We start from the raw sequence: 11,454 nt of genomic DNA on the forward strand, positions 1-11,454 counted from the left end.
TTTATTGTTATTTAAAATTTGTCCTTTTAACATTCTCTTTTAGGAAAATAGAAGAATTAATTTTAAATAATAAGAATCAATATTATATTTTAAATTTAAATTCTTTCCAACAATTTATAAAATAATTTTACACATTTATTTTACCAACAAAATTTTTTAAAAGTACTGTACATAATATATATGAAATCTATATTGTTTATACGTTGAATAAATTTAGAATTAATGTCGAATTACAATGTCTGTAAGACATAGATTCAATGGACATCGGATGTTTCTATGTCTTTTCAACGTTGAATCTACATTTCGCGATGTTGCAACATTCGCAATTTTGCAATTCAATGCTCAGATGTTTATTCAACATTACTGTGCTATATGAGCTAATTCTTCTTTAATGGCGTGGGCAACTTCAGCGGTAAACAACGAATTATTGCCGTTTCGAGATCCGAAGTTACACAAAGACGTCAACAGGAAGCGCCCGTTTTTCTCGAAACTCTCGGATGGATAAGCGATCTTTTCGAACAGTCAATAGAACAGATCCCGTGCGCCAAGTTCGGATTCACTTGGCAGTTTCAGCAAAGTTGCATTTATAATTTCATGTTTCCGTACATAATATTTACGTGTTATAAGTATTTTATACGTACATCGTAAATATTTTATGCAAGTAAATTCAACATTTTAATAAAAAATTAAATAACATTTAGAAAACTATTAATTAGTTTTATTCAAATTATTTATTTTATATTTGTGCATTATGATTCAAAAACATAAGTTGTTCAAAATTATCATTGACAAATTATTTCGTCGTGGCGTTAAAATTTGTTACCCTGCACTAAATGCACGTTCAACAAACAGCAAAGCTCGATAAAAGTGCATTATATTTCGTATAAATTTTTTTATTATTGGATTTTTATAAAATTATTCTTTTGATTTGTCAGATAAATGTGTTCAGATAAGTTAATAAATAAATATATTTATCTTTTTCTTCCTCTCCAATATGAAAAGAGGAAGATGAACCATGCAAGAAGTTCAGTCTTAGGGTATACAAAAAAAAATGAGCCTACGGTTTACCTATCATTCCTTCGATGGAAATTTAGATTGAAATAATTCAAATTTGTAATATCCGATATTGCATAGTAGCGTATGATAGATAGTATCTATAAATAAGTAATATTATCAATGTTTTAAATAATTTTAATTAATAATCTTTTAAAATAAAGTATAGAATTAAAAAATTAGTTTAGGGATGAGCAGTTTTCAGTTTTGCAGTTAACAATTCATAAATTTTATCAGCAGATTATAAAGTTAATTGAAGTTAGTAAAATCGGTTCGTAATTCGAAAGAAAGTATTACCTTGGGATCATCAAATGTAGCAAACTATACATACGAATAATCCACAGTGGATTACTTAAAGTCAAAGGTCAATGTAAAATAATGCAGATACGATGTAGACACAATATGAAAGCAAAGTAAATACAAGTACAAAATGTTACACATACACACATTTTAAATAACGTGGGCGAGTAAAGTTTATAAAATTCTTTATTTCCTATTCTTTCTTATATTATATATTATATTAATAGAATACGCACGCGCATATGAAAACGCCGATAGAAATTAAAGTAATACGTTAGACGTATGATCATTTAAATGAATTTTGCCTAACTTTAAAGACCTGATTCAAAGACGAATACGGCGAGTAGCGAAACACGTCGTCTATATTCAAATTACATCGCAATATCACTACGCCCGATGGATTCACCTTGACCTTGATCTTGGTCTGTGGCGTCAGTACTCCGTAATCCACGTCCTCGTACAGATCCTGAAAAAGTATAACAATCACGATACTTTCGAATTTTTTTCTTGAAGACATTTTTTCTCGATTAAGCCAGTTGCACGTGACACTACGAACCTCGACGCGGTATCCTCCGGGATACTGTAGACCCAACTCCTTCAGCGTGACCGACACGTCCGACGGCGTGCCGTCCGTACGTCTGTTGACGAACGCGATCGCGTACGAGTAGTAGTTTTGGTAAACTGGGGTGATGGGCCTTGCCCAAATCTCAATGCCCTTGTACTGCAATCGTAAGTTAATCCATTATCAATGGATCACGCCGCGTGAAACACATTTCAGGCAAACGATTACCGCCACTAATGTGACTGAATACAATTCCGTTAATCTTGCGACTAACTCGTGACAACCGATATATCACATCAATAAATTCATGGCACTGACACGTTCGACTTTTATGTCACTCACTTTGTATATCCGTCGACCTTGAATGCCCAACGGATCTTGGTCCACGGCGATAATCTTTTTGTTTTGCAGGATGGCTTTGTACTCTGGCCTGATCGTCCTGAGATCGACGGACATGAGCAACGGTGCCGCTAGTATAGCCCAGATCGCCATTTGCGTTTTACTTTGCTCGTAGCTCAGACCGAAGTTGCCAATGATCAACATGTCTGGATCATTCCAGTGCCCAGGACCGGCGTTGGGCACGATCCCGTCCTGATTATTGCCGTAGTAATCGATGATACTCTCTACGCTGGCCCAGGAGTCCTGGATGTCGTCAAAGTTGCGCCAGAGATTGCAGTGTGCCGCAATCGAGGTGTAGTTCGGCTGAAAATACAATAAACGTCAGTGATTGGAAGAAATGGATTGAGAAGAAATAAATGAGACAAAAATGCATCGATATTCACCTTCATACCAGCATAAATTTGATAAACAGGCCAGCTGCATGAATATATCATGTGCTTTCCAGTCTGATTCAAGTGGAACCCAAACTCGGGATAGCCTTTTCGTAAATATATTATTTTAATACAAACTTGTTTGATTAAGACAAAGAGAAAACTCATTGATTATTTATAGGATGCGACTGATACCTCTGTCCATGTCAACTGGATGTGAATAACATCCATCTAATTTCACGTAATCTACATCCCAGGAAGCGAATGTGGCAGCATCTATATCTAAGTAGCCCAATATACCTGGATATCCAGCGCAGGTATAGTTACCATAATCCTCGTAAATACCAAACTTGAGACCCTTTGAATGCACCTGACAAACAAAGCAACATCTCTTATAAATTGTGCAGTCACAAAAGAGTATTATGAGCCTGGGAAAGGAATCAAGTGTGAAATTATGCAATTTGTACAACTGATAAACATTGAAACACAAAAACAAGATATTTCTAGACCAATTGATAGTGAATTACATAATCTGCCAGGCTCTTCATGCCATATGGGAATCGTTCTTTATCAGGTACGAGTTGTCCATTTATATCCCTTTCTTTCTCCAACCAACAGTCATCCACATTAATGTACTCATATCCTACTGCAGCGTACCCTTCAGCCACCACTATGTCTGTCATAGTCCGGAAGAGACGATCACTATGAAACACAGAAGATCAACCAATGCAATTTTCTCTGCACTTGCACCAAGTATAAATTCTATCCACATATATTGTTCAGACTGCTGAAGCTCACCTTATACAATTATCTGGATCGTTCTTGCAGTCAGTGTTGCACCTGAATCTTTCCCACGCCAACCATCCCATTGGAGGTGTTCTAGCCAAGCCATTCTCCAACGCTGGGACCAGTGTGACCAGCGATAGGAGAACACAAAGGGACCACAGGTTGCGCAGCATTCTGTAGAAAGGTAACAAAGCTGCTCTCAGACAATGAGTAGGATAACGACGAGGCTACCAAGTCGGCAGCATAGTCCAGGGGCGCGAAGCGGAGCAGGATTCCCGTGAGAAGACGGTCGACGGAGAGGTCATCAGGAGAGTCCGCTGGCCAGCAGGAACGACGAGAAGCGTACGCGTGTTATGACGAGGCGCGCCTACCGTACTGATCTGATATAAGAGGTAGGCTCGCTCGCACGCTCGCTCGCCGCCGCCACCGCCGTCACCGCCGCGAGTACTTTCACCCAATGCCCCATTTCATTTTTACGCGCGATCACCGTCGCCGACTCGCGTCATGCCGCGCCTGCCTCTCCGCCGAACGGACGAACAACGTCGTAGACCGGCCCGTTGACGTTACGCAGACATAATCGCGCACCAAGTTCGCCTACACGAGCGGATGTGCCACCGTGTGGCAAAGAGGTTAGGGGACGCGCGCACGAGATAGGTTATATAGATCACTTCTGCTTCGGCTTTGAGAAACTTTGAAATCCCACGAACTTTTGCCCTTTCCTCCCTGCCTTTTTTTTGCGAAAAAGTTCACGGAGTATTCGTGTCTCGAGATCGAGCGCGAACTTGGATTTTCACCGGATTTTAGGCTATCTCTAAATTCTTTATTATTATTATTATTATTATTATTATGCTTTCTATAAATTTTTTGTAACATTTCTTAAAATTTGTATAAAATATTATAAGATTTTTTCCACCAACGTGGTAGTGAATTTTAAAACACAACTCTTGATACCTTTTTACGGGTTTTTAAACAATGTATTAAATACGTCTTGTTTATGATGGTTATCAAGACGAGTTGAAGGAACATAAATTTTCGATTGCAGTTGATGTGTCATCAATACCTTCACTTCTGTAACTCTTAACAATAGTATCATTATACTGTCGTTGCGCAGCTATTGTATTAAAAGCTATGCAACAATAACGTAACGATACCGACACTATCGTTAAGAATCAGAGAATCCCGCTAGTTGGCTGTGTTCTAAAATTCACTGCCAACACTAAAAATCTATAGTGCAAGTAACGTAAATTTTTAGTGCTGTCCTGGTAGAAAAAATTCTACACAAATTTAAGAAATACTGCAATAATCTACAAAAAATGCAGGAATTAAAACACTTTTGTTAATTTTAATAATTAAATATTCATTTTTAAGAAAAAATAAACTTTTATGAAAAAATAAATATCTCTGTGAAAACAAATTTCTACAAATTTCTATTTTTAGTAGAACTTTGTACTTATTCAGAAATTTTTTTCGCCAGAGTAAGTTACTTTGGAAATGTGTAAAATGTTGTAGTTTATTGTAGTTTAAGGTAGTTTCACTAAGAAATTCATAGAAATCACAGAAACGTTACATTGAAATAATATAAAAATTAACAAAGGTTTAGACAAAATGTTTCAATTCTACCATTTTCTTGTAGATTTTTGTAGCATTTTTTTAATTTGTGTAAAATTTTATAAGATTTTTCCCGCCAGGGTGATAACGAATTTTGGAACACAACTCTTGATGTACCTTTTTACATGTTTTTAAACAGTGTAGTAAATTGCTTCAGACAAATGATACAAATGTTTTAGTCCGCTTTTTAATACAAGTCTCGTATTTCTAAATCACTATGACATTCATATGCTCACGAATGCAAAATTTAAATACATTATGCTTAAATAAATAAAAATCAAAGAGTGAAATATTCACGTGTTCCTACTTTTCGATAATTTCAGAGAGCAATGACCGAGAGTTATTTACCTTTCGGGGCGTTTTATTTTTTATTTTTTTTTACACCAATTTTTGCTACAATTTCAAATTTATTTTACAGCTACGTCGTCACGGATGACAAGGAGCGTAGCCTGTAGAACTACAAATGCGAGGTGTCGGGCGTTTTTCCGAAGGCTACTGGAAGATGCTAAACAATGATTATTATGCGTCCTTCGTATTTCAAATCGACGCCTCAAGGTTCCACGTCTAATTGTAATATGCGTATATGAGAAGCATCGTTGGAAGTCAAGGTTCGTTTAAGAGACGTCGAGGAGTCTGCCATTCTACGGGAAGGTAGGCTTAATCGGCTCCTCGCCGAACTCTCGTTGACGCTCTGATTTATACTACAGGTCTGGCCGACGCTGGCTTCACTCATCACCGATAAAAATGAAAGCATCGTAGGCCCGAAGTGGTAGGGCGGTGACGTGGACAGCGCGCGTTAAGAGAGCGAGAGGAGACAAAGCGAGAAAACGGCGAGAACGGTCGTACGGCTCGACACGAGAGAGAAAGACGACGACGACAGGCAACGTGGTGATATCGCAAGTGGGAGAGAACTCGCGCGGTAAACTCGCAACCGTGCTGACGTACAGGATGCCGCAAAAGTCGCCTGGCTTCTTTCTGGTGCTAACACTCTTCGATCATTGAATCCCGACATGATCGCTATTGCCATTGCCAAGATTGTTTTATTAGGGTTCTTGTTACAACTGCTTTTACCACAAACACTTACACTTGCTTCCTCGCTTTCTCTCTTTCCTTCAACGCGATTTGATATATATTATTGTTATTGCGATTACATCATGACTGTATGTGAATCAACGTGTATCAAATTATTTCCGCATATAGCGCGGGCGGCACGCCGCGACGCGAGCCGAGAAAGTAGCCAAATAGATGCGAACCGGTTCGCAATCCTTCTCCTAGTCGTCACGCCGCGGAAAAAAAAAGGGAAAGAGGAGTCGCAGGAAGAAAGAGAGAGAATGCGGGGATACCTTGTTGAAAAAGGATAACGCGCAGTAATCATCTTCGAAACTTTAATAGCTTCCTCCGTTTGTGCTCTGATGTCTCTGTCGCAGAGATCTTGATCGCGCGATCGTAATTTTTCGCGCACTTGATCGTTTAACGTCAAGTGTGGATCACACGGAATGACACGGGAATTTTGTCACCAATTGTCAGTAAAATGAGATCGCAATTACATACAGGCTGATTATTAACGTCATTTTGGATGTCGAGAAGCAATAGTTGTTGTGATTAACTTGTCTAAGGGTACGGTCAATATGATGCTGCAAATGCTTTGAAACATCTTTTAATTGGTCAATTTGTAAAATTCTTTATTTTAATTGATTAATCAAACGCTTTAAATTATTTGTAGCGAGACTTTGACCGCAGCCTAAGTTGAATCGTATATTAATTGTTAATTGAATGGTCTAATGAGCGTTTGTCAAATATATTGAAAAACTTGGATCTGAGCGTTTAAACTGTAATTATTTAAATTGAATTACGCAAGAATCTTATTAGCTATTATTCTTATGTAACTTACGTAACGATACTGATGTTACATGCGAAGTGAACAATACGAAAATCTAACTTCTTCTAAGCAGTCGTTACAGTAATACTGTTATATACAAATGAAGCTAATACGTTAAAAGGTGACATATTAAGATATTCATCTTAATAACTTTTCTACCGCGAATAAGACATCATTGAAACGTCATTCACATAATTTCGTTTGCTGGATTGCGCGTTCACGAGTTACACCGGAAACGGATGCTCGGAGAATAATCGCTGTCGGTGGAAGAATACGCGAGAGAATTCGAAGATAATTTAAGAAGTAATTAAATTCATTTGTGTTCTTTGATTTTCTGGGACGCTGTTTCAGCTTGGATCTTATCGAAAAAAATCAGAAAAGCTCACGTCGGACTTGGAACATCTTTCCTTATCACACTTGAATTTCTAGATCCAAATTTTTCGAAATTTAGATTGCGCGTCAAGCGAAGGAATTTTATCAATTTAAGCCCGATATTTTAAATTGTGTCGTATGACAAAATTTTTAAGCAAGATTTTTTTGGTTGGTTACAGAATAGAAAAATTTCCAAATTTGTAGAAATGCTTTATCTTACAGCCAATCGATAATGTCCTACGTGTCGTACGATACATGAAATATCAGCTTTACGATATCATGTGCATCTAGATTTATTTGTTTTTGATAATTCGCATTCTTAATATCAATATCTCATTTCGTAATAATGAGATACAGTGATGCATACAAGTATTTATGTCTTTTCTCTTGTATCTAGAGCGATCCTAATTGAATATCATGAAAAAATCATTACATCACAAAGAATTGTGATACGACAAATAACAAATTCGTATATATTTTACACTTGAATGGCAAGTGCCTCGTCTTAACTGTCGTAAATTAAACGTCTCCACTCTAGTTGGATGTAAACGATCGCGTAAAATCCTCCGTGAAAAGACGCGCTGTACATACACCGGACTCCCTCGCATTTCTTTACGAAGAAAGACATAAAAGAGCGTAGCTTCGCGCCTTCTAATTTCCCCCTCCTCCCTTCGCTCCTCGGAATGGAGAGTTTGATTTCTTGCACGCTCGCGTCTCTCTTCGCCAGGCTAATTCTGCTCTCTATCTCAAAGGGAAAAATACGAGAGGCAAAGAGAAGAAGGGGGACTATTGACCGTAATGACACCGAATTAGCATCGCGTCCTAATCGGAGGGCTGCATTAGAGACGCGTCTGAAAGAGCGCCGCGGGTCGAGGTCGATGAAATATTCCCATCGACTCTTGCGTTCTAAACTATCGTAACCCTGGCACGATCCACATCCATCCACGCTCCATTCGTCTCGCGGAATTGTCGACCGGTACCACCACAGCATCGCCCGCGTTCACAATTTACATCTCCTTTCCCCTCCGCTTCCTCTCCTCGATACAGCGCGTTTCCGAAGGAGAAATCGAAACGACAAAATTCAAATGACGAGGATGTAATTAATTCGAGAGGCGCGTCTTAGTTTCTTTAAGAAAATGTTTTTACATCCTGCACGAGAGGATGTTCTCCGGACGAATCTCTTAGATCCCTCCTAGAAATCCGGCGCGTCTTGTAAATCGTAAACAATAGAAATCTGTATCTGCGGTGAATTAAACGGTGCACGCGAGCGTGCGGATAACGCAGCCGAGCGATTGTCTTTACACGCAATAAATGCTCTCACGTAACGCAAGGAGAGGAGGGAATTATAAAACAAAAAAAAATGAAAATAGCGTACCTTTTGTCTGCCACGTGTCGCGCGAGAGTGTTATTTTATTGCAGCGCGTTCCAATGTACGTGCCCTATATATATGAACGACTTGTGGATGTGCCCATTCTATAAATACATGCGAACATTTGTGTGTGAGAGTTCTTTGATTGTATGTAACAATCGTTTCCCTCCCTCGTTGCGTTATCGTGCATTGCCTATTCGTGCACGGCCCGTATCTTCGTCGATAATGTTTACGATTGGATTACCTGACGCTTCTTCAACGGTACGGACAACTTCTGCGGTAAACAAGCCGCGGTGAACAACAAATTATCGCCGTTTCGAGATCCGAAGTTACACGAAGTCAACGGGAGCGAAACGCCCGTTTTTCCCGAAAATCTCGGGCGGATAACATTGAGGCGGACGCATCTTTTTGGATATCAATAGAACGGATCCCACGCGTCGCGTTAAGTTCGGATTCAACACTTGGCACGGTTTCAGCAAAGTTGCACGCAATTTGCATCGCGTCGCGTTTTATTTTCGACGCACTCCAGCGCGAAGCGCGACGTCGCTTTCGTATCCTTAAATGGCGATCGCTGAAACGGGGGAGGAGATAAAGGAAATTATGGGCCATTATTCAATAGAACTTAACGAAAATTGGACGTCTGGAAAGAGAAAAGAAAGCTCGCGTTATTTCGGATGGATAGAACTAACTTTATTTGGAATTGTTTATATATAACAATTATTTTGTCGTTTTTAATTGCGCAATCGACTAGTTAACAATGTTGTTGCTTTGAAACGCACACGCCTGTCATTGACACTGCATATTTTTCGAGACTAGAATCTTGAGGAGCGAGAAGATAAGAAAGTTGATTAAACAACGATATCTACTTTAATCATAAAAATCAATTTATCGAGCATTCTCGCTGACTCGATTGATGACAGAAATGTATCTTTTGATTAACTATAATAAGATTAAAAGCTATAAGATACACTGGCTATCATTAAGAAGTAAAATGAAGGGAAATAAATAGCAGCCGGTTATCGTTTAATTACAAAAGTAAAATAAAATATACATATATGTATTTATGTGTACATACAAAAAAGTTACGTATGTTTTAGCTCTAACGATTGGAAGAAAGGATTCGCAAGCAGCTGTACGTCAAATTTTTAATTTACTTTCCAAGAAGAATTTTGCGAGTGGCGCCGATGCTTTGACCAGCCTGGGTCGCACCCTTGTTGGAACCGGCTTGAAGACCGATCATCGTCTGGCCAGCTTTCAATTGTTCCTCCGTAAAGTCGCGCTTGCACTCTTCTGCCGGCTTAGGTCCTAGCCAAGGTCCTGGCCATTCAGGATGCTTGTACGTCTAAATAAACAGAGGTATCGATATTTTTAATCGCATGTATAATTACAATAATTATATCGATAGAATTGCTTATCATACAGAAAAAAAACCGTCGCAAAATTTTAATATATATTAGTAAAGATGATAATAAGAATAAAAAAACGTACCGTTCGGCCGAGCGCGAACAATGTCGTTATTACTTGTGCTATATCTTTTTTCTCCCATAAGTCTACGGTCTGAAAAACATCGACGTCGTCCACTCCGTAGTCCTTTAGCGCCTTTTGAAACCTGCAACGTGCAATGTAGTCACAATGTAGTCACTGCATAATTTACATAAACGACACAGGTGTCTCGTCAGCCGCTACTCACGTATTAATATTTTCCATCATCTTGAACTGTCCGCCAGAAGTGTTGATCTTTGGTATGGATCCAGGAGCGAGTTTGTTCATGACATGACACAGGACCTGGCCGTCCTTGAGCACGTCTTCGAAGGCCTCACCAGCAGGAAACTTCTTGCCAAGAACCGACTCGATCCATTCCTGTGCCTCCCTCTCCTGCTCGGGGTTGCGTTTTGCCGCAATCTATACAAAACACAAATCTTAGAATTTTAGTGTGTGTTTAAAAGAAAGGCAATATCAACATCACAGGAAGAGTAAAGTTTTACTGAAATATCGGAAAATTTAATTAGATATAGATCTGAAAATAATTTTTAGGTCATCAAAATAATTATGAAGCATGTTCAAACATGATGGACGTTGCTGCAAAAAATTTTGACATTCCATCAATCAACTTGAGCGGCCTACATAATTATTTCAATGATCCAACAAAATTAATTTCAAATCTGCACTTAGCTAAATTTTCAGACGCTTAGCAAAACCATTCTTTCGTTGTAGATCTCTGTCTCTTTCTCTCTGTCTTAAATCTTCAAAAGAATAGAATTTTTCAAATTTCTCAGAACATCCCAAAGAATATACTTTTTTCGAAAAAATATATGTTGTCTTATCATTTTCTTATTATATTATTAAACGATTTTCTGTTCGAAAAACAAAGAAACGAACTCAGAATGATAAATCACACTGACGCACGTAACCGTAAACGTAAATTGGAATGAATTACACCACACGATTGAAATATATGTATATACCTTAGCGCGCACTTGACGTTCTAGAGCCATCCTTATGATATTTTTGAAAAGACTGAAGTGCCGTGGCTTCTAGAGACGGCTTTTTATACGTTCCGAAGGAGTACGGAACCACGGTGGGCCAAGTCGGGGGAGAAATCCGTCCAACAACGTAAGAGGGTTGTATACGGGGTGTTCCGTGAGAAACATTCCGACGAAAAGAAATTTTTATCCTGGTAAAAGCGCAGTCGAGGATCCCTCGTCATTACATTCGTATGTATCAGATGTATCTTTAGGGCTCTCGTGGTGTCTTA

The 11,454-nt window shown here is 38.7% G+C and overlaps 2 protein-coding genes and 1 long non-coding RNA gene across 7 annotated transcripts; 1 reads left to right on the forward strand and 2 right to left on the reverse strand.

Annotated features, from left to right (window-relative positions):
- Positions 1–1,524: 1,524 nt before the first annotated feature.
- LOC105208200 (alpha-N-acetylgalactosaminidase) lies at positions 1,525–8,830 on the reverse strand. Of its 4 annotated transcripts, none has more exons than XM_011177992.3 (8): positions 3,843–4,078; positions 3,484–3,645; positions 3,213–3,387; positions 2,881–3,055; positions 2,698–2,792; positions 2,258–2,617; positions 1,910–2,074; positions 1,525–1,819 (listed from the first exon to the last, which is right to left on the reverse strand). In XM_011177992.3, the coding sequence occupies exons 1-8, from the start codon at positions 3,935–3,937 to the stop codon at positions 1,640–1,642; spliced, it is 1,407 nt and encodes a 468-aa protein (XP_011176294.1). In that variant the 5' UTR covers positions 3,938–4,078; the 3' UTR covers positions 1,525–1,639. The 4 variants fall into 4 exon arrangements, with proteins under 4 accessions (XP_011176294.1, XP_011176292.1, XP_011176291.1 ...); XM_011177990.3 differs by lacking the exon at positions 3,843–4,078 and adding an exon at positions 8,706–8,830 and having other exon boundaries at positions 1,640–1,819; XM_011177989.3 differs by lacking the exon at positions 3,843–4,078 and adding an exon at positions 4,423–4,561 and having other exon boundaries at positions 1,640–1,819.
- Positions 3,963–7,703, forward strand: LOC120359599. Of its 2 annotated transcripts, none has more exons than XR_005576373.1 (3): positions 3,963–4,100; positions 5,498–5,730; positions 5,787–7,703. It is a non-coding gene; the product is annotated as an uncharacterized LOC120359599 (long non-coding RNA). The 2 variants fall into 2 exon arrangements; XR_005576372.1 differs by having other exon boundaries at positions 5,498–5,687.
- A 717-nt stretch (positions 8,831–9,547) lies between the features above and the next one.
- LOC105208199 (muscle-specific protein 20) lies at positions 9,548–11,204 on the reverse strand. Its single transcript, NM_001304599.1, is given in 4 exon segments — positions 9,548–10,041; positions 10,188–10,308; positions 10,390–10,601; positions 11,165–11,204. Coding segments are annotated over 4 exon segments (555 nt in total). The 5' UTR covers positions 11,195–11,204; the 3' UTR covers positions 9,548–9,849.
- Positions 11,205–11,454: the final 250 nt, after the last annotated feature.

The sequence above is a fragment of the Solenopsis invicta genome, chromosome 14 (genome assembly GCF_016802725.1).
Source record: "Solenopsis invicta isolate M01_SB chromosome 14, UNIL_Sinv_3.0, whole genome shotgun sequence".
Taxonomy (NCBI): Eukaryota; Metazoa; Arthropoda; class Insecta; order Hymenoptera; family Formicidae; genus Solenopsis; species Solenopsis invicta.